General features: G+C 38.0%; 2 protein-coding genes and 1 long non-coding RNA gene across 11 annotated transcripts; 1 reads left to right on the top strand and 2 right to left on the bottom strand.

Annotated features, from left to right (window-relative positions):
• Positions 1–819: 819 nt before the first annotated feature.
• LOC131325291 (uncharacterized) lies at positions 820–14,764 on the top strand. Its single transcript, XR_009199646.1, has 2 exons — positions 820–1,482; positions 14,629–14,764. It is a non-coding gene; the product is annotated as an uncharacterized LOC131325291 (long non-coding RNA).
• LOC131325288 (zinc finger CCCH domain-containing protein 3-like) lies at positions 1,620–6,870 on the bottom strand. Of its 3 annotated transcripts, none has more exons than XM_058357475.1 (6): positions 6,643–6,865; positions 6,425–6,492; positions 2,812–2,893; positions 2,553–2,614; positions 1,838–1,961; positions 1,620–1,731 (listed from the first exon to the last, which is right to left on the bottom strand). In XM_058357475.1, exons 1-5 carry the CDS (start codon positions 6,785–6,787, stop codon positions 1,848–1,850), a joined length of 471 nt encoding a protein of 156 aa, XP_058213458.1. In that variant the 5' UTR covers positions 6,788–6,865; the 3' UTR covers positions 1,620–1,731; positions 1,838–1,847. The 3 variants fall into 3 exon arrangements, with proteins under 3 accessions (XP_058213458.1, XP_058213460.1, XP_058213459.1); XM_058357477.1 differs by having other exon boundaries at positions 1,624–1,731; positions 6,425–6,489; positions 6,643–6,870; XM_058357476.1 differs by having other exon boundaries at positions 1,685–1,731; positions 2,553–2,611; positions 6,643–6,860.
• On the bottom strand, positions 14,449–20,048 carry LOC131325290 (zinc finger CCCH domain-containing protein 3-like). 7 transcript variants are annotated; one of them, XR_009199644.1, is made up of 7 exons: positions 19,813–20,047; positions 19,595–19,662; positions 15,945–16,026; positions 15,685–15,747; positions 14,984–15,106; positions 14,779–14,877; positions 14,449–14,681 (listed from the first exon to the last, which is right to left on the bottom strand). XR_009199644.1 is itself a non-coding variant. In XM_058357479.1 (6 exons), the coding sequence occupies exons 1-5, from the start codon at positions 19,952–19,954 to the stop codon at positions 14,994–14,996; spliced, it is 468 nt and encodes a 155-aa protein (XP_058213462.1). In that variant the 5' UTR covers positions 19,955–20,048; the 3' UTR covers positions 14,449–14,877; positions 14,990–14,993. The 7 variants fall into 7 exon arrangements, 6 of the variants coding, with proteins under 6 accessions (XP_058213462.1, XP_058213461.1, XP_058213464.1 ...); XM_058357479.1 differs by having other exon boundaries at positions 14,449–14,877; positions 14,990–15,106; positions 19,813–20,048; XM_058357478.1 differs by having other exon boundaries at positions 14,449–14,877.
• Positions 20,049–23,561: the final 3,513 nt, after the last annotated feature.

Raw genomic sequence — 23,561 nt, 5'->3', positions numbered from 1 at the left:
TCGGTGAAAAAGAGCAAAGGAGGGGACGAATGGTATTAGCAACATCCCTAGGTGTGATCATGAAGTTCACACTCGCAGACCGCAGCAAATTCCGTAATGAGATAGTGATCCATAGGGGTATTCTACCGCTGCTAAGGCACAATCAAATCAAAAACTCTCTTACATTTTCATCTCGTTCACAAGGCTACCAAGTAGGGGTGAGCAAACTATCCGGTAACCTGCAGGTCCGACCCCCCGCCCCGAGGGGTTTCAAGCAGCTCTGAACAAGTACTTCGGTCGGTACGTGTAGAGGTCCGTCAAAAAAACTGTTTTCGGTTCAGGGCATGGGTTTGTATGTGTTCTACCCGTCGGTCCGACCCGACCTATGTATATATGATATATATAACCCCTTTTCCTTTTTCCAAATGCCCAAACCCTTCACAGTAGGCCCAGATCTGAAAAAGAGGAGCTGCATGATGCACGCTCCGTCTCTCTCTCTCTCTCCTTCGCCGCACATCGTCCACCGTCCATCTCTCTCTCCTCCGCTGCACATCGCCCGCCACTCCACTGTACTTCCTTCTGCAGCAGCAGCCCCGGAAAAATGTGCAGCTCAGAAAAGAGTTGGTAGTTCGGTATCACCACCACTGCGTCCACTACTTTCTCTTCTTTTGTAGATCTCATACTTAATACATCTGTGTTTTCAAATTGTGTGGGCTTTTGTGAGACTGACCCTCTCTCTCTCTCTTGGGGGTTTTGTGAGATTTCATTGTGCTGTGGCCAACCCGTCGGCTCCGACCGACCCGACCTGAAAGGAATAATCGGTTTTTCAGACGGTTGGGGGTTTTGTGAGATTTCATTGTGCTGTGGCCAACCCGTCGGCTCCGACCAACCCAACCTGAAAGGAATAATTGGTTTTTCAGACGGTTTTCCCTGCTACACGGTTCGGTTGCAAGTTGGGAAAATAGCTACCCGACATGATCGGGTCGGGTGACGGGTTCGGCCCGAACCGGACCCAACCCGTGTTCACCCCTACTACTAAGCAAGCAAGTTCGACTTGCGACCGAGTGAAAAAGAGCTGCAACTTAAATTCAGATTCCCAGCCAACTCGTCTACCACCTTGGTTGGCCATTACACCTAGTCCAGATTCCAGAACCTTTCCCCCATATATCTAAGAGAGATCTCACATTCATAAACCGGCCTCAGTTTTTACTGGTATATCCCAAAATCTAGGTGTTTCTTACTATACCATATTTGTTACTTCAACCCGAAATCTCTTTTCCACTAAACAAATTATTTGCCATTGTAGACACATGTTCTTTACGCATGATATTTACACAAATCTTCAACGAGATCTCGTAATTATAGTTGTATTGTCATTTCAGAAGATAATAGGAGAATCGAATCTAATTCAATGGTACGTGAAATACAGATGTAGCAAGATGGGTCAAACAGAGGAGAGCAACATAGATCCAACTCAATACTATTAGTTGAAGGCGGCTACAGGTTTCAGTTTTCCTCTAGCTTGCACTGTCAACCCTCTAAATCTCTAATACCAAGCAAATGGACTCCGAGTGTGCAAAGCGGTTCAGGTAAAGACACAAGCATGACAAGCCCTACTGATAATATTATTCAAATGTAATGGAGGAACAAAGAGAACTCACTTCGGCCACTCAGAAATCATGGTATCAGCTCCATATTCACTTGAAACAAAGAACACATGAGCTCCTTCTCTGCAGCTACCCGTATCTCATACTGCAAAAATAACATACAAAAGTTAATCAGAAGCAGATGACATCGAAACGAATGGTTCGTTCATGCAAGTGACGGAAAATAAGGGTGAGAAGAGGAAATAGCACACCTATACCCAATCAATATCCCCTATCAATAAATGGAAGAGGAGGATATCCACCCTCTGGCGGTGGCTTAAGTGATGGAGGTAAGTTACCCAGCGAAATTCCCATACTATCCCTAACCGTACCACCGGGTACCAAACGAAGAGAATAGGCAGTAAGTGCAAAAACAGGTACCAAAAGGAAAAGAACCAAAGCCATAGTTATCCCCGTATCTTGTCACAGGCGAAACAAAGCCATAGTTATCTCATGATTCTCATCACAGGCAACAAAACAGTAACTCAAACAGTACGGGAAAAGAAGGGATGTCATGTTTGTTTATAGCATATGTTCATGCTGTGTGATAGTCTGATAGACAGGTATTACACTAAATGGCCAAACCCAAGAACCAACCTCTTTTATTGTTACAACACCAATTAAAAAAGCAGGTTTTGATTGTTTGACAATTGAATGGTTACCCTTTTAAGATTATACATCTAAGAATCTAACCAATCCAACTTATGCAGTTATACCACATAGCAATTTTTACTTGTTTAACATCTGTTTATCATCCGAGTTGGTAGCTAGTAACAAAAAAATACACCAAATTAGCAATCTAACAATCTTCATTCATGTTGGAAATTAGCATGCAACGCTTCCCCTTTGCATAAGTGAGTAGTGAATTGTAAGGCAGAAATGTAGTAAGATTAGAGACCCAAACCAACAGAAGTAATAATGCGTGCCTGGAAAAGGTCCTCCTCCGACTAGTTGACTCTCGGCAATACTTGGTGAATGAATATTATCTGCTAATTTCCATAGCAAGTCAAGTAAATACCCCATTTCTATCTACTCAAATACGCATTTACAAGTTATTTGCCCCTACTTAAACATACAAGCATCAAGTGGTATTGGACCACAAGGTTAATGAAAAGTAGTAGGAGCATATAACTTCTTGCCAAAAAAGAATAAAAGAGGATCGAAGAGATAAATCAAAGAAAGATACCCGGTATGACTTGAGGATTTAAACTCTGGAAGTTTTGCTTGGGGTGATAATATTTACATGAATCACCATATTGGCATGATCCCTTTCCAGTAAGAGAAGAAAACAGCTCAAATAAGTAAACTTATTTAATCCAATCCAGCTAAAATAAGTAAACCTAATAATCCAATCCAGCTTAAATGAGTTTAAGGTGATTTTTTTTAGTCGACTTCTCTACAAATACATTCATATTTCGCCCCTTACAGGGTGAAGTAACCAACATGTCTCATTCTGTATATCACTATATCCTTGTTCACTTTGGGCAAATGGATTAATTAAACGGGTATTTTTGTTAACTTCGCCTAGTAAAGACCAAAAAAAGAATGTACATGAAGAAAAGTGAAGTGCAAAAGCATTAACATTAACATTTACAAATCAAACCTTTTCAAAATCATAAAAAATTGACTAGACCATGACTCAACATGCAATATCTCTCTCCAATATTTGTTGTAAATTTGCATGCACAACTACTAAAGAAAATAGTACTCCCTCCATCTCATTCTGTTTGTCCTTTTTTGATGTTATGTCAATTTTCAATCGCTTAAATTTCCCTATATGAATCACCAAAAATATACAAGATGGACCATAGTTCTCGATTAGGTCTATAAGACAGTTTTCAAAATTATGAAAAACTTAATAGATTGGGACATATAAGCATTTAAAGAACGACACGAATAACAAAAATGGACAAACAAAATGGGAGCAATTCACAAACTAGTTATCTATGAGGACTACCATTCCCAATGAATAAATTTACACTTCTTCTCCCCCCTCTTCTTTTTCCTTTTACAGAATTGCCATAGGAGAATGCATGTTGTTCCTAACTGTCATCCACCTATTTTCAACCAACATAGTATTTGGAGGAGGCTGATAAAGACAAGTACATTTTGAAAGTCATTAAAAATAATCTTGAGGATACATCAACCTAGAGAGAAAAGCTCATGAAGAAGATGAACATGAACAAGAAAACAGGGGAAAACATCATGCGGTTTAGTATTTGGAGAGGCCGATGAGGCTATTTTGAGGAAGCACCTTAGTAGCACGAAGCAGGGGCGGGAGCAGAAGCAGAAGCGGGAGCGGGGGCGGAGAACCTCCTAAGGTTGGGAGCACCTAAGTAGCCTATATAGATTATATAAAAATATGTATATAAAATATCTTTAAATACTTAACCATTAAAGGAAAAGTGATACTTCACTGGAAAAAATTTCCGATCCTAAAGTGTAATTATTTGAAGTTATATATTCTCAATTTGCAAAACTTCTTGACTAATATGATTCTCATATTCTTATTTTCACAATGGTATAACTCCCTTAAAATTAAGAGAATATTTGCCTTAACGGCCAGATAAGCTCCCATCTTGGGAGCGCCGATTCGAACTCGTCTAGGGACCGCACCAATTTTAGAAGGATCATGCTACTAGGCAAAACACTATTGAAGAACTAAACTTGTTTCAAAAACTTGCAAGAGACAAGAAAACAACAACACACCACTATTGTATTGATAATGGATTCGTGCAGCCACCCCAATTGATTAGGAACCAAGGCTTCGTTTGGTTTGGTGAGCACATATTTAAAAGGTAGCCAGCCAGGTTTCGTCTAGTTTAGTAGCTACAAGCAATCTTAGAATCTAACATCCAAACCGGTTGGTCTAGAGGAGTTAAATGATCTTAACAAACTGGTGATAACATGAGCTTAAGCCATTTCCTAGCTTCCTTGTACATAATTCAGACCCATTATAAGGTACAGCTATTAAACCAATAGCACATTGCATAAGTCAGATCTCCATAAACAAGAGGTTCATATAATTATCATGGCTAAACAGAAGGCACCCAATATCCTTTGTAAAGCAATGAAAAAACCCATCAAAGGGTTTTTACCCCCTTATTTCTTATGGATAGACATCCAATATAAGGTTTTCTCATTAACCATATGGTTGCCAACTTGCCAAATACAATTTGCATAATGGCTATGTTTGATATACGAAACTGGACACTTACTTTGCTCGTCCAAATTCTATCCAACATGTTTATCAATGCCTTGAAAAATCGATAATCACCACAGCAAATTCCCCAGTCTAGACAATGAGCCCCAGGTTGATATGAAAATTAGACCGGCAACCGATGCATTCTGCCAATCCAACCAAGTAATCAATTCTGATATGAACATTCCTGCTATTCGAAAAAAGCTAGATCCTTTCGAACTATTGCCTTTAAAGTCAATTTTGACATACCCGTCCACTTAGTGTTACCCTATACTACACCCATATCACTACTCCTAACCACCGCGTCAACCCATCCACAATAGACATGTCCAAAGTCCAAACTACCTTAATCTGTTTTCTCTCATCTTATCATATGCCGTGAGAAGATGATAGAAGTTAAGATGGAAAAAAAAATCCTAACGCAATCATCATGATCACAAAATTGTAAGCATTGATTAAACAACCAAGGCATTCCTCCCTACCAAACACTTACAGAACTATGACATGTTGAAGTTGAAATTCAGATCACAAAAATGGAATTTAGCTCATAACCACTTTAAAAGAAAGAATGAAAAATAAAATAAAATAAAATTTAGTTCATAATGGTTCGTGTCGTTTATTGATGTTGTTACATAGGATGTAGTGATATATCAATGGTCCTATACACACCCAAGCAAATACCCACGCAGCTACGCCTAAGGGTTGTAGATTCTATTGTGTCTTAAAATCCTAGTTCTCACTTAACATGAATCCAGTAGGTCCCTTTTTTTTTCTTTTCCTGATCAAAATCCAGTAGGCCATTCAATCCCCCACTTTGAGCTCCAACCATTTGAGCACATGCATCCATATAGCATGCTTTTTGACTTTCTAAGCAAACTAATTTGTTTGATATAATGGCAAAAGAGAGAGGCAAAAATACTAGGCAACAACAAAAGGACGCATTGCTCTTAAAATGGTATACGATATGTGATGAAAAAAAGTACATAATTTGAACATCTTGAACATAAGCGTGACCCTCTAAATCGAAGCAAGATTGCCTAAATCATCAATCAAGTGTACTTTTAGATTCTACTTTTTCACACTCATTCAAGAAAGCTACAAGAAGCAATATTATCAGATTTTTTACACGAAGAAACAACTGGATGATGCTGCAATATTCACCCACTGCCATAAAACAATAGTTAGGGGAATCCTTAAGCAGCAATTTTGGTGTCAACGGAGAGACAGCTACTGCCATGCAAAGCGAATGAGAATATGAAACGCCAAATGGTTGGCCATGGTCAAGGCCCGAATTTAGGGGTTTGCTTCCTCCTAAAGATCTCAGGTTCGAAAGAATGCTATCAATTGCACCAAATTTAAGTGGGCTCCCCGCAGGTAGGCGTGCACCCCAGGATTAGTCAATTGGGCCCAGATTAGTCGAGGTGCTCATAAGCTGGCCCGGACACCTGAGTTGTCAAAAAAAGAGAGTATGAAACACCAACAACAAAAAAATTCCCTCAAGAAAAACCCACTCGATCGCATTATACAGAAGAAGAAGCATTATACACACATGTATGCTCAGAAAGGAATTAGAGTCTAGAGAGAGAGTAGTTGTTCCTGTTCTGAGGAATCGATTGCAGAATCCTTTCCCGAAGGACTCAGGATGCATCTGGTGATTGGCATCTGCTCACAAACAACGTGAATGAGCAGAATAATACGATGATTAGACTAGTGTGGGCAGGCGTTTCGTGCAAATATGATCAATTTCGAGATACATATGTGGATGTATGAGTATAGATTTGGAAATTAGGGTTTGGAGTTGGAAGTTAACCTAACCTGGTAAAAAGAAGGAGGAGGAGTTTTGGTAGTAGAGAGCTTTGGCACGCTGGTGCTGGACGCCTTGGAGATGTCGCTTCCTAGCGGCTGGTGTGTCCTGGAATTGCTTCTCACGGTAATCGCAGTAGGACTTCAACAACGGCATTACTCTTCTTCATTTTCCTTCGAAGAGTGACAGGGATAAAAAAAAAAAAAAAAAAACCCTTAAAAGTGTATTCCGCCCAAACACTCTCTCTCTTTTCTTTTTTTTAGGCAATTACTAATACCACCCCCCACCCCGACACGGGTCATGTTTCTCCCTTTTACCCCGACCCCACCTCCCCTTAAACCGAAAACACTCCCGTTGGGCCCAAAAATATCCGAACTCATTTTCTGTTATTTGTTTTTTATTTAATTAATAATGTTTATAATCTGTATCTTTTTTCTTTTTTATTTACTTAAAATTATTTTAGTATTCCGATTTTCAATCCGATTGAATCGGTGAAAAGATCTTTTTTTTTTATCATTTTATCTTTAATCGTCATAATGAATTTTTGGTCTCGTAGAACCAAATATCTCCTACGGCTAATCAACGAGAGCCCTAGAGTCAAAACTTAATTATGGCCATTGTATCAAAACCACGGGACCGGTTCTAGGTTTTATTCGAATTACGAGTAATTTCTACTTTTTTTTTTTATAACTACACTCTTGAAAGTGTATATATTTTTTGTTAAAAAACAAAAAAATAAGTTTAGAAATCAATTCTCTTTATTCTTTTATTGTGGTCCAATCTGATTCCCCTAATTTTTGTGTATTGTAGTACTTTTTGGAGATTTTGTTCTTATTTTGTTCTTTTTCAAAAAAATCGCATTGGTTAGTTTTGCAGATTTTGTTCTTGTTCAAAATGGTTAATTTTGCTCTAAATTTTTGTGTATTATTGATTTGTTTCGACGATAAGAATCGAAAAAGTAAAAAAATATATATAACTTTTATCCAAATATTTTTGAAAATATCCAATTTTAAGTTTAAAAAACCAACTTTTTTTACTTTTTTTTTCTCAACTGTAGTTATTTTCCAAAACAATTGGGTAAAATTTATAATTTTTTACTTTTCTGATTCGTCTTGAAAATGTCGAGATGAATCAGAAAATCTAAAAAATGAGGTACAAAACTAACAATTGCGAATTTTTTTTGAGTAAGGACAAAATTCCAAGAAGTCCAAAAAGTTTTTAGTGGAACAACACCTTAATTTGGTCATTCATGTTGTAGAGCTCGTCGAGCATGGAGAAGCGAGCATGTCATTCTTTTCAATAATTGTAGATGGATCGAAATCGATTTGTCCATAAACGGAAAATATTTGTACAAGGAAAATCACGTGAAAATATAAGAAACTTAAATTGCTATTTTTTTTGTACAAATCTGTTTCAAACATGTATCATTACCTACGGTACTCCTAACCATTTACCATGCGACAAATCATTTGTTAGGGACTTTATTATTCACTTTTGTGGGGTGATTGAGTTGAAAAAAAAAAAAATGACACATTCTATGGGGACGATCTTTTATTTGCGGAAAATACTAGTACATAACAATGTCACATGATACTCTAGAAGTACCCAATGATTAACGGTCCCAGAGCAACTCCACTTATGGGGTTATATATCTTAGTTTGGTTTGTTTATGAGACAACCCAATCTGAAAACGAACTTTAATTGAGCCAATCACAAATGGATTTCGAGTATCACAAATTTTTTAAACATTATGCGTCCAACAAATTGAGCACTAATTTATTCGAGCTTGGTTTAAAACTTAACAAGCATACAAAATATTCTTGCTTGATTTGCTTCTACAACAAATTGATCTGAAACAAACTTTTAACGATCGAACACAAACTCAAACAATTGGTTTGTTTATGAGCCCCAACTCTAATAGAAGGCCGATGGTGCTTCTACTGTTCGTGTTATTTTTTGAAGTGTCGATAAGTTTCGTAGAGTTATATTTGCGTTTTAAAAAATCCACAGTAAGCATTTTCCATTTTAGCCTAGCCAAAAACAAAACAATGGGTCCTTTGGATAAATACAAAAAACAAAACTTGGGTTTTCTTTTTCCATTTCAATGAACTAGCAGTTATGAGGAGAGATTAATCTGTTTGGAACTGAATGAAACTGAGAGAAGGAAAAGAAAAGAAAATAGGGAAAAATAGAAGGAAAATTCACTATTTACAGAACTTGGATTTGTAATTTTCTCTCTTCTTTCTCTCCAAACCAAACAATAAGAGATGTAGAAAATTTTAACTTTCCTTCTTTTTCTAAGTTCCCAAACAAAGCTCCGGACAAAGGATAATAGTATGAAAACCAAATAGTATAGTCAAGAATTTTACTTGGGTCTTTTTCACTCTCTTCATAATTTTCCTTTCCGAATTATTGATCCGAACGCAAACCAAATTAATTTCCCAAAAAAAAAAAAAAACAAATTTCCTCTTTTATGAAATTTTGTTAGATTTGAATAATATTTATTGAATTAATCACCTATCTCGACAAGAGAAGTTTAAAATGTAAAAAATCATACAAAAAACAAAAAAAAATTACTAAAGACAAAAAAAAAATCAAACAACTGTTTTATTTGTTTAAAATGTCATCTTATTTGAATTTTTTCAACATCGGTCCATATTTTTGTACTTTTTCAATTCGTCTTGTCGAGACGAATGATTAATCACAAAAATTACAACAAAAAGTAAAAATTACCGAAACAAGTTTCAGATTAATAAGTTTACAAAAACGCGGCTTAATTAAAAGGCAACCGACTGAAAAACCTACAAACCGAATGCAACACACTATTTTAATCCAAAACCCGAACAAACCGACCGCAACCCACTATTTTAATCCAAGAAAACCGAACAACCCGACACAACGCCACTATTTTTGCTATTTTTTTAAATATAAAGGAAACCGAAACAAACCGAATGCAACTCACTATTTTAATCCAAAACCGAAAACAAACCGAATGAAAGCCACCATTTTAAGCCAAGAAAACCGAATGAAAGCCACTATTTTAATACAAGGAAACCGAAAGCAACCCACCTATTTTAATCCCAAACACCGAACAAACCGAATGCAACCACCTACTTTATTCCCAAAACCGAATGCAACTTTATTCCCAAAACCGAAACAAACCGAATGCAACCCACCTATTTTAATCCCAAAAACCGAACAAACCGAAGCTGGGAACGGAACGTTGACACTTTGTAAAATGAGAAAACAGAATGGAAATCACGTTTAACGTCGGCACTGGCACGGCACAACACAACACAACAGAAGCACTAAGGTGGACCAGACTAGACCACTGTTTTGGAGCTCACGGCATGGTACGGGCACAGTCAGGCACAACACGGCACAGTGAAGTATCAACACGACACGATGCACGGTATGAACATGTATAATAATTTTTTATTTTTCAGAAAAAAAATACTAGTAAGAAACATCCCAAAAAAATAATTTATGCCAATTGTGAATCGTATACCGTATTGATAATTAGTATACTACATGCCTCATATGCCTAAAGAATTGGAAAGATGCACTTTTTGGACTCAAAACTCAAAAGTGGATGATATTACTGTACTATTAAAATCTAGATATAGATAGTGATTCGAATGAGTAATGAGTCAAAATTCCCTAATCATATTTTAAGCAAAAGATTATATTTTAAGAAATAGAAATGTTTGATACTCCAATTGTGTAAGCGTCAACCTAGTTGAGATTAGGGGTGTTATTCGGTCGGTTCGGTCGGAGATTTCGGAGCGTTCGGTCCGCCCGAAATGGGCCTTAGTTGGGCCATTTGGGCCGTTTTTAAAAACTAACAATAGACTACGGGCTATGTTTGGACCATTTTTTCACCCATATTTGGGCCATTTTCACATGTTTCTCACCCATATTTGGGCAATTTTCAACCTTAAGTCAATCACCCATGTTTGGGCCATTTTTTCACATTTGGGCCATCATAATTTGTACCTATTATTTTTTTTTTCAAACACCAATTGAAAAAAAAAATTAACATGCAACAAGTATGCTCAAACAATTACAACTTTTACAAGTACTCTTCCACCATCTTCTTTTTTTTTCAATCGATTGGAAATATTTTCTACACTAGTGTATATAACTTGGAGGAGTTAAAATAATTTAGAACAGAGAGAGTAATCGATTGGAAAATTTTGCAAAAACGTAAATAAATCAAGCAATGAAATTCCAAAAAAAAAAAAGTAAGAGCCAAAAGTTAACCATTCAAAACAATAAGAGCCAGAAGATTAAAACAATTTATATAAATATATATAATATATATGGTTCAGTCGGTTCGGTCCGCATTCGGTTCGGTCGGTATAAATTTCCAGAAAACCGAGACCGAACCAATCTAGGTTCGGTTCGGTTCGGGGTGGCCCGAACCGAAAAAAAACTCCCCTGGACCGACCGAGGACCGAACCGATCGGTCGGTTTTTTCGGTCTTTTTCGGTCCGGTCAGGTTCGTAACAGCCCTAGTTGAGATGTATTCGAACTATAGTGATGCATTTCTTGAATTCTTGGGGTTGAATTTTTTTGGTGGTGTGAATTTTTGAATTCTTGGGGTTGTGAATTCTTGGGTGTGTGTATCCTGCCAAAAGGTGTAGCCAAATTCACATCTCCCAGAATTCACACTCCAATAATTCAAAAATTCACACCAAGAATTCCCACCCCAAGATAGGTGCAGGGGTGGTAGGGAGAAGCCGATTGAGATATAGTGAGGTTCAAGTGTATGGACAGACATCGAGCCTCCTTGGTTGTTAAGACATGAACTCTCCGCTAACCCTCCATTCAAGTATACAATAATTTAGCGGGTAAAAAAAAATGGTATTTAAATACACACAAGATGATAAATTTCAAAACTCAATTTTTTCTGGTTTCTAAAATTGAAGAGCACGTTTTTCCCTCTCAAAAGTCACAACACACACAAGATGATAAATTTTCAAAACTCAATTTTTTCTGGTTTCTAAAATTGATTAGCACGTTTTCCCCTCTCAAAATTCAGCCAACTGTAAACAATGGTCTGTATACATCAACGGGGGTTATTACGTTAACAACAAAGAGAGTTTGATGTCCCTCCATAGACTTGAACAACATTGTTGATCACTCTTTTTTAATTGAAAGACATGTAAAAAAACAAACCGAAACACCTCTTAAGGCCTCATTCTTAATTTCTTATACACTTAATTATTTTTTTCGTTTTGTGTATTTTATTCGTCTTTTATGAATTTTTGTTAAATTCGAATAATATTTTTCGGAATAATTATCCATCTCGACGAAAAGAATTTAAAAATACAAAATTATACCAAAAAAATTTATTAAAGACAAAAAAAAAATTATCAAACAGCTATCTTAGTTGTGTCTTATTTATTTATAGTCTTATTTAAATTTTTTCAACAACAATCTATATTTTTATACTTTTTTGATTCGTCGACAAACGATTAACCCAAAAATCACAACAAAATCTAAACAAAAAGTAAAAAATACCTAAATAAATTTCAGCTTAATAAGTTTACAAAAACGCAGCCTAAATAAAAGCAATTGACCAAACCGACTAGGCCCCATTCGCGATAGTGATTAATTTATACACTACAATTTTTTAATTTGTCCTTGTGCAAAAAAAAAAATCGCGTTTGTTAGTTTTATGCTAAACTTTTATGTGATATAAATTCGTCTCAACGAAAAGAACCGGACAAGTAAAAAATGATGCCTTCCACACAAGTATTTTGAAAAAAAATCCAAGAAAATGTCCAAAAATAGACTTTCTGAGCTTTTCTTTTGATATTTCCAAAAATACTTGTGTAAAAGTCATAGTTTTTTATTTTTTCGATTCCTCTCGTCGAGACGAACCTATATCACATAAAAGTTTGCTGTAAAATTAACAAACGTAAAAAAAAATTGAATAAAGACAACCAAAAAAATTATGCTGCATAAGTTAATTACTAGCGTGAAAAACCTACTAACCGAATGCAACCCACTATTTTAATCCAAAACCCGAACAAACTGACTGAAAACCACTATTTTAATCCAAGAAACCCGACCAACCCGAACTAAGCCGCTATTTTTTAATATAAAGGAAACCGAAACAACCCGACTGCAACCAACTATTTTAATCAAAAGCCCGAACAAACCGACTGAAAACCACTATTTTAATCCAAGAAACCCGAACAACCCGACACTACGCCACTATTTTTAAAATCAAAGTAAACCGAAACGACCCCCTCCTTTAATCCCAAACCCGAACAAACCGACTGAAAACCACTATTTTAATCCAAGAAACCCGACCAACCCGAACTAAGCCACTTATTTTTTAATATAAAGGAAACCGAAACAACCCGACTGCAACCCACTATTTTAATCAAAAGCCCGAACAAACCGACTGAAAACCACTTTTTTAATCAAAAAACCAGAACAAACCGACTGAAAACCACTATTTTAATCCAAGAAACCCGAACAACCCGACACTACACCACTATTTTTAATATCAAGGAAACCGAAACAACCCACTCCTTTAATCCCAAACCCGAACAAACCGACTGAAAACCACTATTTTAATCCAAGAAACCCGACCAACCCGAACTAAGCCACTATCTTTTACTCCAATATAAAGGAAACCGAAACAACCCGACTGCAACGCACTATTTTAATCAAAAGCCCGAACAAACCGACTGAAAACCACTTTTTTAATCAAAAAACCCGAACAAACCGACTGAAAACCACTATTTTAATCCAAGAAACCCGAACAACCCGACACTACGCCACTATTTTTAATATCAAAGGAAACCGAAACAACCCACTCCTTTAATCCCAAACCCGAACAAACCGACTGAAAACCACTATTTTAATCCAAGAAACCCGACCAACCCGAACTAAGCCACTTTTTAATATTAAAGAAATCGAAACAAACCGAATGCAACCCACCTACTCTAATCCCAAGCCCAAAACAAACCGAATGCAACCCACTAACTTTAATCCCAAAAACCGAACAAACCGAATGCAACCCACTACTTCAATCCGAAAAACCGAACAAACCGAAGCTGGGAACGAAACAGCACTTTTTCATATAAAAGGAACCGAACAACCCGAATGTATGAAACCGAAACAAAGGGACCCAAAACAACAACCAATTAGTGGCCATTGGCCAACACCATTTCTTTAATCATTGATAGCTTGTGTTTTAGTACTTTGCTAGTCATTTACCCTTCCTAAGTACCCCTTTGAAGGGTTTTCACTCTTCTGATATCTACACAAGTCCACCATTGAGAATGTAATACCCAAAGCCATTTTTTCTTCCCTTTATTTTTTCCTTTTCTATCGGTGAGAAAGAGCAAAGGAGGGGACGAATGGTATAGCAACATCCCTAGGTGTGATCATGAAGTTCACACTTGCAGACCGCAGCAAATTCTGTAATGAGATAGTGATCCATAGGGGTATTCTACCGCTGCTAAGGCACAATCAAATCAAAACCTCTCTTACACTTTCATTTGGTTCACAAGGCCTACTAAGCAAGCGGGTTCGACCAGCAACCTCGTGAAAAAGAGCGGCCACTTAAATCCAGATTCCCAGCCAACTCGTCTACCGGCCGTTACGCCGAGTCTAGACCCTCCCCCCATATATCTCATAGAGATCTCACATTCATAAACCGGCCCCAGTTTTTACAGGTATATCCCAAAATCTAGGTGTTTCTTATTATACCATATTTGTTACTTCAACCCAAAATCTCTTTTCCACTAAACAAATTATTTGCCATCATAGACACATGTTCTTTACGCATGATATTTACACAAATCTTCAACGAGATCTTGTAATTATAGTTGTATTGTCATTTCAGAAGATAATAGGAGAATATAATATAATTCAATGGTACTTGAAATACAGATGTAGCAAGATGGGACAAACAGAGGAGAGCAACATAGATCCAACTCAGTCTTATTAGTTGAAGTCGGCTCAGGTTACAGGTTTCAGTTTCCTCTTGCTTGCACTGTCAACGCTCTAATACCAAGCAAATGGACTCCCAAGTGTGCAAAGCGGTTCAGGTAAAGACACAAGCATGACAAGCCCTACTGATAATATTATTCAAATGTAATGGAGGAACAAAGAGAACTCACTTCAGCCACTCAGAAATCATGGTACCAGCTCCATATTGACTTGGAAGTTAGAACAAAGAACATATGAGCTCCTTTCTCTACAGCTACCCGCATCTCATACTGCAAAAATAACGTAAAAAAGTTAATCAGAAGCAGATGACATTGAAACGAATGGTTTGTTCATGCAAGTGACAGAAAATAAGGGTGAGAAGAGGAAATAGCACACCTATACCCAATCAATATCCCCAATCAATAAATGGAAGAGGAGGATATCCACCCTCTGGCGGTGGCTTAAGTGATGGAGGTAGGTTACCCAGCGAAATTCCCATACCATCCCTAACCGTACCACCTGATACCAAACGAAGAGAATTGGCAGTAAGTGCAAAAACATGATACCAAAAGGAAAAGAACCAAAGCCATAGCTATCCCCGTATCTCGTCACAGGCGATACAAAGCCATATTTATCTATCACAGGAAACAAAACAGTAAAACATAAAGAAGGGGTGTCGTGTTTGCTCATAGCATATGTTCATGCCGTGTGATAGTCTGATAGACAGGTATTGCACTAAATGGCCAAACCCAAGAACCAACCTGTTTTATTGTTACAACACCAATTAAAAAGCAGGTTGTGTTTGTTTGACAATTGAATGGTAACCCTTTCAAGATTATACATCTAAGTATCTAACCAATCCAACTTATGCAGTTATACCCCATAGCAATTTTTACTTGTTTAACATCTGTTTATCATCAGATCTGGTAGCAAGTAACAAAAAAAACACCAAATTAGCAATCTAACAATCTTCATTCAAGTTGGAAATTAGCATGCAACGCTTCCCCATTGCATAAGTGAGTAGTGAATTGTATGGCAGAAAATGACAACATGTAGCAAGATTAGAGATCCAAACCAACAGAAAAGATATTGCATGCCTGGAAAAGGTCCTCCTCCAACTAGTTGACTCTCGGCAATACTTGGTGAATGAATATTATCTGCTAATTTCCATAGCAAGTCAAGTAAATACCCCATTTCTATCAACTCAAATACGTATTCACAAGTTATTTGCCCCTACGTAAACATACAAACATCAAGTGGTATTGGACCACAAGGTTAATGAAAAGTAGTAGGAGCATATAACTTCTTGCCAAAAAAGAATAAAAGAGGATCGAAGAGATAAATCAAAGAAAGATACCTGGTATGACTTGAGGATTTAAACTCTGGAAGTTTTGCCTGGGGTGATAATATTTACACGAATCATCATATTGGCATGATCCCTTTCCAGTATGAGAAGAAAATAGCTCAAATAAGTAAACTTATTCAATCCAATCCAGCTAAAATAAGTAAACCTAATAATTCAATCCAGCTCAAATGAGTTTAAGGTGAATTTTTTTAGTCGACTTTCTACAAATACATTCAAATTTCGCACCTTACAGGAATCACTATATCCTGATTCACTTTTGGGCAAATGGCTTAATTAAACGGGTATTTTTGTTAACTTCGCCTAGTAAAGACCAAAAAAGAGTGTACATGAAGAAAAGTGAAGTGCAAAAGCATTAACTTTTACAACATCAAACATTTTCAAAATCATAAAAAATTGACTAGACCATGACTCAACATGCACCAAAAGTATGGCACCTCTAATATAAGGACGGCGTAAATTAAGATAAAAGTGCAAGATCTCTCTCCAATATTTGTTGTAAATTTGCATTGCACAACTATTATAGAAAATAGTACTCCCTCCGTCCCTGTTTGTCCTTTTTGATGTTCATATCAGTTTTCAATTGCTTAAATATTCCAATATGAATCTCCAAAAATATGCTATATGGATTTTGTTTGATAGTTCTCGATTAGGTCTATAAGACAAAGTTTTCAAAATTATGAAAAACTTTACAGATGGGGGACATATAAGCGTTTAAAGAATGACACGAATAAAAAAAATGTTCAAACAAAATGGGATGGAGGGAGTAAATCAATAACTGGTTAAATCTATGAGGACAACCATTCCCAATGAACAAATTTACACTTCCTCTTCCCCCTCTTCTTTTTCCTTTTACAGAATTGCCATAGGAGAATGCATATTGTTCCCAACTGTCATCCACCAATTTCCAACCAACATAGTATTTGGAGGAGGTTGATAAGGAAGAGTATATTTTGAAAGTCATTAAAAATAATCTTGAGGATGCATCAATCTAGAGAGGCTGATGAAGAAGATGAACATGAACGAGAAAACAAGGGAAAACATCACGTGGTTTAGTATTTGGAGAGGCCGATGAGGCTTTTTTGAGGAAGCACCATAGTAGCACCAAGCGGGGGTGGGTGCGGAGAAGCTCTTAAGGTTGGGAGCGCCTTAGTAGCCAATATAGATAATAAAAAATATATGTATATAAAATATCTTTAAATACTTAACCATTAAAGGAAAAGCGATAATTTACTGAAAAAAATATCCGATCTTGAAGTGTAATTATTTGAAGTTATATATTCTCAATTTGCAAAACTTCTTGACTGATATGATTCTTGTATTCTTATTTTCACAATGGTACAACTCCCTTAAAAGTAAGAGAATAACTGTCTTAACAGCTCGATAAGCTCCCATCTTAATTAATTAGGAGCGATCTCCATTGAGGGGAGCGGGCTCCCGTCTTGAGAGCGCCGATTTGAACTCCCGTCTAGAGAACGCACCCATTTTAGAAGGATCCTGCTACTAAGGAAAACACTATTGAAGAGCTAAACCTGTTTCAAAAACTTGCAAGAGACAAGAAAACTACAACACTCCACTCTTGTATTGATAATGGATTCATGCAGCCACCCCAATTGATTAGGAACCAAGGCTTGGTTTGGTTTGGTGAGCACATATTTAAAAGTTAGTCAGCCAAGTTTCGTCTGGTTTAGTAGCTACAAGCAATCTTAGAATCTGACTGACATCCAAACTGGTTGGTCTAGTGAAGTAAATGACCTTAACAAACTAGTGATAAGATGAGCTTGAGCTATTTCCTAGTTTCCTAGTACATAATTCAGACCCATTATAAGGTACAGCTATCAAACCAATAGCACATTACATAAGTTAGATCTCCATCAACAAGAGGTTCACATAATTACCAAGGCTAAACAGAAGGCACCCAATATCCTTTGTAAAGCAATGAAAAAACCCATCAAAGGGTTTTTAGCCCCTTATTTCTTATGGATAGACATCCAATATGAGGTTTTCTCAATAACCATAAGGTTGCCAAACTTGCCAAATACAATTTGCATAATGGCTATGTTTGATATACGAACCTGGACACTTAGTTTGCCCGTCCAAATTCTAACCAACATGTTCATCAATGCCTCAAAAAATTGATAATCACCATAGGTCCACAACAAATCCCCAGTCTAGACAATGAGCCCCAGGTTGATATGAAAATTTGACAAGCAACTGAGGCATTCTGCCGATCCAACCAAGTACTCAATTCTCATATGAACATATTTGAAAAAAGCTAGATCCTTTTGAACTATTGCCTTTAAAGTCAATTTTGACCTACCCCTCCATTTAGTGTTACCCTCTACTACAGCCATATCACTACTCCTAACTACTGCGTCAACCCATCCACAATAGACATGTCCAAACTACCTTAATCTGTTTTCTCTCATCATATCATATACCATGAGAAGATGATAGAAGTTAAGATAGAAAAAAAATCCTAACGCAATCATCATGATCATAAAATTGTAAGCATTGATCAAACAATCAAGGCATTCCTCCCTACCAAACAGTTGAAATTCAGATCACAAAAATGTAATTTAGCTCATAATTGCTTTAAAAGAAAGAATGAAAAAGAAAAGAAAATAAAATTTAGTTCATAATGGTTCGTGTCGTTTATTGATGTTACATATGATGTAGTGATATATCAATGGTCCTAAACACACCCAAGCAAATACCCACGCAGCTACGCCTTAAGGGTTGCAGATTCTATTGTGTCCTAAAATCCTGGTTCTCACTTAACATGAATCCAGTAGGTCCCTTTTTTTTTTCTTTTTCTGATCAAAATCCAGTCGGCCATTCAATCCCCCACTTTGAGCTCCAACCATTTGAGCACATGCATCCATATAGCATGCTTTTTGACTTTCTACGCAAACTAATTTGTTTGATATAACGGCAAAATAGTGGCAAGGCAACAACAACAGGACGCATTGCTCTTAAAATAGTATACGATGGGTGATGAAAAAAGGTACATAATTTGAACATCTTGAACATAAGCGTGAGCCTCTCAGTCGAAGCAAGATTGCCTAAATCATCAACCAAGTGTACTTTTAGATTCTACTTTTTCCCACTCATTCAGGAAAGCTGCAAGAAGCAATATTATCGGATTTTTTACACGAAGAAACAACCGAATGATGCTGCGATATTCACCAGCTGCCATAAAACAATAGTTAGGGGAATCCTCAAGCAGCAATTTTGGTGTCAACAGAGAGACAGCTATTGCCATGCAAAGCGAATGAGAATATGAAACACCAAATGGTTGGCCTGGTGATCAAGGCCCGAGATTTAGGGGTTCGCTCTCTCCTAAGATCTCAGGTCCGAAACATCACAGGTGCTATCAATTGCTCCAAATTTAATTGGGCTCCACACAAGTGGGCGGTGGGATTAAGCCCCGGGATTAGTCGATTGGGCCCCAGGATTAGTCAAGGTGCACGTAAGCTGGCCCGAACGCCTTTTTTCTTCAAAAAAAGAGAATATGAAACACCAACAACAAAAAAATTCCCTCAAGAAAAACCCACTCGATCGCATTATACCAAAAAAGAGGCATTATACACGCATGTATGCTCAGAAAGGAAATTAGAGTCTAGAGAGAGAGTAGTCGTTACTGTTCTGAGGAATCGATTGCAGACTCCTTTCCCGAAGGACTCAGGATGCTTCTGGTGATTGGCATCTGCTCACAAACAACATGAATGAGCAGAATAATACTATGATTAGACTAGTGTGGGCAGGCGTTTCGTGCAAATATGATAGATTTCGAGATACATATGTGGATGTATGAGTGTAGATTTGGAAATTAGGGTTTGGAATTGGAAGTTAACCTAACCTGGTAAAAAGGAGGAGGAGTTTTGGTAGTAGAGAGCTTTGGCACGCTGGTGCTGGACGCCTTGGAGATGTCGCTTCCTAGCGGCTGGTGTGTCCTGAAATTGCTTCTCACAGTAATCGCAGTAATACTTCAACAACGGCATTTCTTCATTTTCCTTCCACCCAAACTCTTTCTCCGATGTTTTTGTAGGTGAGCAAATCTATAGCCGGCCGAGCTGATCGAAACCACTTTTAGGTTTAAAATGCGTTTATTGCGGTCCAGTCCGATTAGACCCCTAACTTTTGTGGATTTTAGTATTTTAGTATTTTGGAGATTTTGTTATTCTTCAAAAAAAAAAATTTTATTTGCATTGTTTAGTTTTGTGTCAAATTTTTGTGGATTATTGATTCGTCTCGACAAGAAGAATTGAAAAATAAAAAAAATTACTTTTACCCAAAGATTTTTGAAAATATCCAATTTTAAATCAAAAAAGCTAACTTTTTTTACTTTTTTTTTTTGCTGAAGTGTGGTTATAAAAAGTCATAATTTTTTTATTTTTTTAATTCATCTTGACACGACAAATCGAAAAACCTAAAAAGTGAGGCACAAAACTAACAATCGTGAAAAAAATTTGAATAGAAAAAATTTCAAAAAGTCCAAAAAAATCTTAGTGGAACAACACCTTAGTTTGGTCGTTCATGTTGTAGTCTTGTAGAGCTTGTCGAGCATGGAGAAGCAAGTGTAGGGAGGTAATCTCGAACAGATAGAATCAAGATACATGGTATGAGGCACCGTGGTATAGATCTAATAGGAGAAGTAACATGCGAAGTCACTGCTCCAAATAGTCTGTTCGGCTTAGAGTAGGGCCGAACAGACTGAGAGCTCATGAGAGCTCTTGAGAAGACGTAAGCCCAAAATGATTGATAAAAGACCAGTTAAAGTATTAAGTAAACTAGTCCAGACAGTCTGTTCGGCTATGAGATAGCCGAACAAGGAAGGAGCTCCAATCAGGTGCTAAGGAAGGAAGAACACTCTGGAAGGGTCCAGAAGCAGTGTTATTCCGTTAAGGAATGAGATTCTGAGGAAATAGAATCTAGAATAGATACCCAATGAAAGTGGGATGTTCGGCCAGCTATGGAAAAGAGTCCTAAGTGGACTAAGGTAATGAACTGATAAGGGAACGAGAATCCAAGATATTTTGGTTTCTTATACGAGGTAGGAAACCTAGTACAACACGGATATTTGGGCGGCAAGCATCCATGAATCTATAAATATGAGGTAAACCTAGAGATAAAGGTACGCAATACGTGGCATTCATTATTATTTTCCTACTAATAAAGGTTCGATTACTAGTACGTGATACTAACTTAGGCATCGGAGGCCTTTGCCACGAGAGGCAAAGGTGTACTCACCTTCTATCTGTTTTGCAGATTAAGGGTTCAGGCAACGAACTAGGGTTCCGGTGAAGAGGCACGAGTAGCCGTTGCAATCTGGTGCTGCTCGAAACACCAATTGTTTTCATCCCCTTACAATTGGCGCCGTCTATGGGAAACGAAAGAGATCCCTTTGACAAAAACGACCATGGCGGAAATAGATCCAGCGACACCACATGATCCAAAAAATCTGTTAGATGCGGGTGGAGATAAATCTCCACCCAGGGCTCCGAGAAAGCCCGAAGGCGGACACAAGAGGACCACGAGTAAGGGTCGCCCCCTTACTGTTCATGATAACTCTAAAAACAAAGAGGGAGAGACGGCTTCGAGATCCCCAAGAAGGAGTAAATCCCACCGAAGGGATGAATCGGTCGCGCACTCCAGGAGTGTGCACCATAGCGAAGATGTTCTCGATAAAAAGAGGCAAGAAATCGAGGAGTATGCTCGTCTGATTAAAAAACAAGAGCATGAGATCAGGGAGCTAGAGGGAATCAGGGAACACCCGGAGGATTCCGGACTATCTCGAAGAGATTCCAGAGGCAACGGGTATGCTATGGTAAAATACAGAAAAGCCCCTTCACGAGGAAGAAAGAGCAGAAGCAAAAGTCTAACCCCAAGGCGACACAAAGCTTCTCCACGAAAAGAGAGGAGCAGGAGCAAGAGCCTAACACCGGAACGAAGGAGGGTTTCTCCAAAAAGGAGGAGAAGCATGGGCCGAAGTTCTACCCCTGAGGAGGAAGGGACTAGGAAGCATCATAGGGACAGGTACGAAAGACCTGATTCCGATTGGGAAAGGACTAGACCCAACAAAACGAAAGGACTAGAAGATGAAACCATGACTGCACAAGAAGCAGCAAGAAAAGCATTGAGGAATATTGCATCCTCCCCTTTTGCAAGAAAATTACAAGAGGCTAGATTGCCGAGCATAGTGAAACACAGAACATTTGTCATCTATGAAACAGATGCTGATCCCGTGGCACACATACAGCATTACCAGCAGGCAATGTTTATGCATGAAGGAGACGATGAAATTATGTGTAAGATGTTCCCATCGAGTTTGGGGAAGGTAGCTTTGTCTTGGTTCCATAAGTTGGAACCACGCTCCATCCGAACATGGGTGCAGTTGGCTGAAGAATTCACTGCTCGTTTCTTAACAAGCAGAAGAGCTCCAAAAAATTTTGAGAGTCTCTCCTTTATGAAGCAAGGCGAGGATGAGCCGATCAAAAGTTATGCAAAAAAATACTGGGAGACTTTCAATGAGATTGAAGGTTGCAGTGAAGAATACGCGATTGCCACGTTCAAAATCGGGTTGCCTGTTCGGGGAGAACTGCGTAAATCCTTGAACATGAGTCCAGTGAGAACATTAGCAAAGCTAATGGAACGGATAGAGCAGCATGCCAGGAACGAAGACAACATATTCCGGGAAGACGGCAAGGTAGTTGCCGAGCAAGTCAAAGGCCTTGCAAAGAAAGCAGACAAGCCAGAGCCCAAGACCTATCGAGAGAGAAGGGACTATGGACAGGCTAAGAGAGAGCCGAATAAACAAGCACCTGATCCCAAATCTTTCTTTTCCATTATCACGGTTTGGAAGGAGCCTATCTATAGGATTCTTTATCGAAGAAAGAATCAGCCTTACTTCAAGTGGCCCCCAAGTCTTGGTGGAGATAAAAATACAAAACGTGCTACGAATCAGCACTACAGCTACCATAAAGATTGGGGTCATATGGTTGAGGATTGTGAGATGTTTAAAAGGCACCTCGATGATCTGGTCTTGCGAGGTTATCTCAAAAAATTTATCCAGGAAGACCCCAAGGATAAAGAAAAATCAATGGAATTGGATTACGAGCAGAATTCAAAGGGCATAATCCATATGATACATGGATTGGCCGAGCTTTATACGAGGAATGAGGTGAGATTACTCCAAAGACAAATAAAACATGACCAACATGTAATGCGGTTGGGAAAGAAAAGAGGGCGTGACGAAGAAACATGCAACGAGGGCATAGTTTTCACGGATGAGGATTTGAGAGGAGTCCAGGTACCTCACAATGATGCTTTAGTCATAACCCTACGAGTTGGGGAATATGACATGGAAAGAATCCTGGTGGATTCAGGGAGTTGCACCGAGGTGCTATATTACGATGCATTCAAGAAGTTGGGATTGACTCAAGCAGATTTGATACAATCAGTAACCCCCTTGGTCAGATTCGGGGCAGGAGCAGTGTGGCCATTAGGAAAGGTAGCTTTGCCTGTTCGAGCTGGGACAGTGGTACTGCGAACTGACTTCCTGGTGGTGGATGTGCCATCCTCCTATAACGTGATTATAAGGAGAACATG

This window comes from Rhododendron vialii, chromosome 5a, assembly GCF_030253575.1.
Source record: "Rhododendron vialii isolate Sample 1 chromosome 5a, ASM3025357v1".
NCBI classification, from domain to species: domain Eukaryota; kingdom Viridiplantae; phylum Streptophyta; class Magnoliopsida; order Ericales; family Ericaceae; genus Rhododendron; species Rhododendron vialii.
The sequence above is the reverse complement of the archived record's forward strand: the minus strand, read 5'-3'. Positions and strand labels throughout refer to the sequence as shown.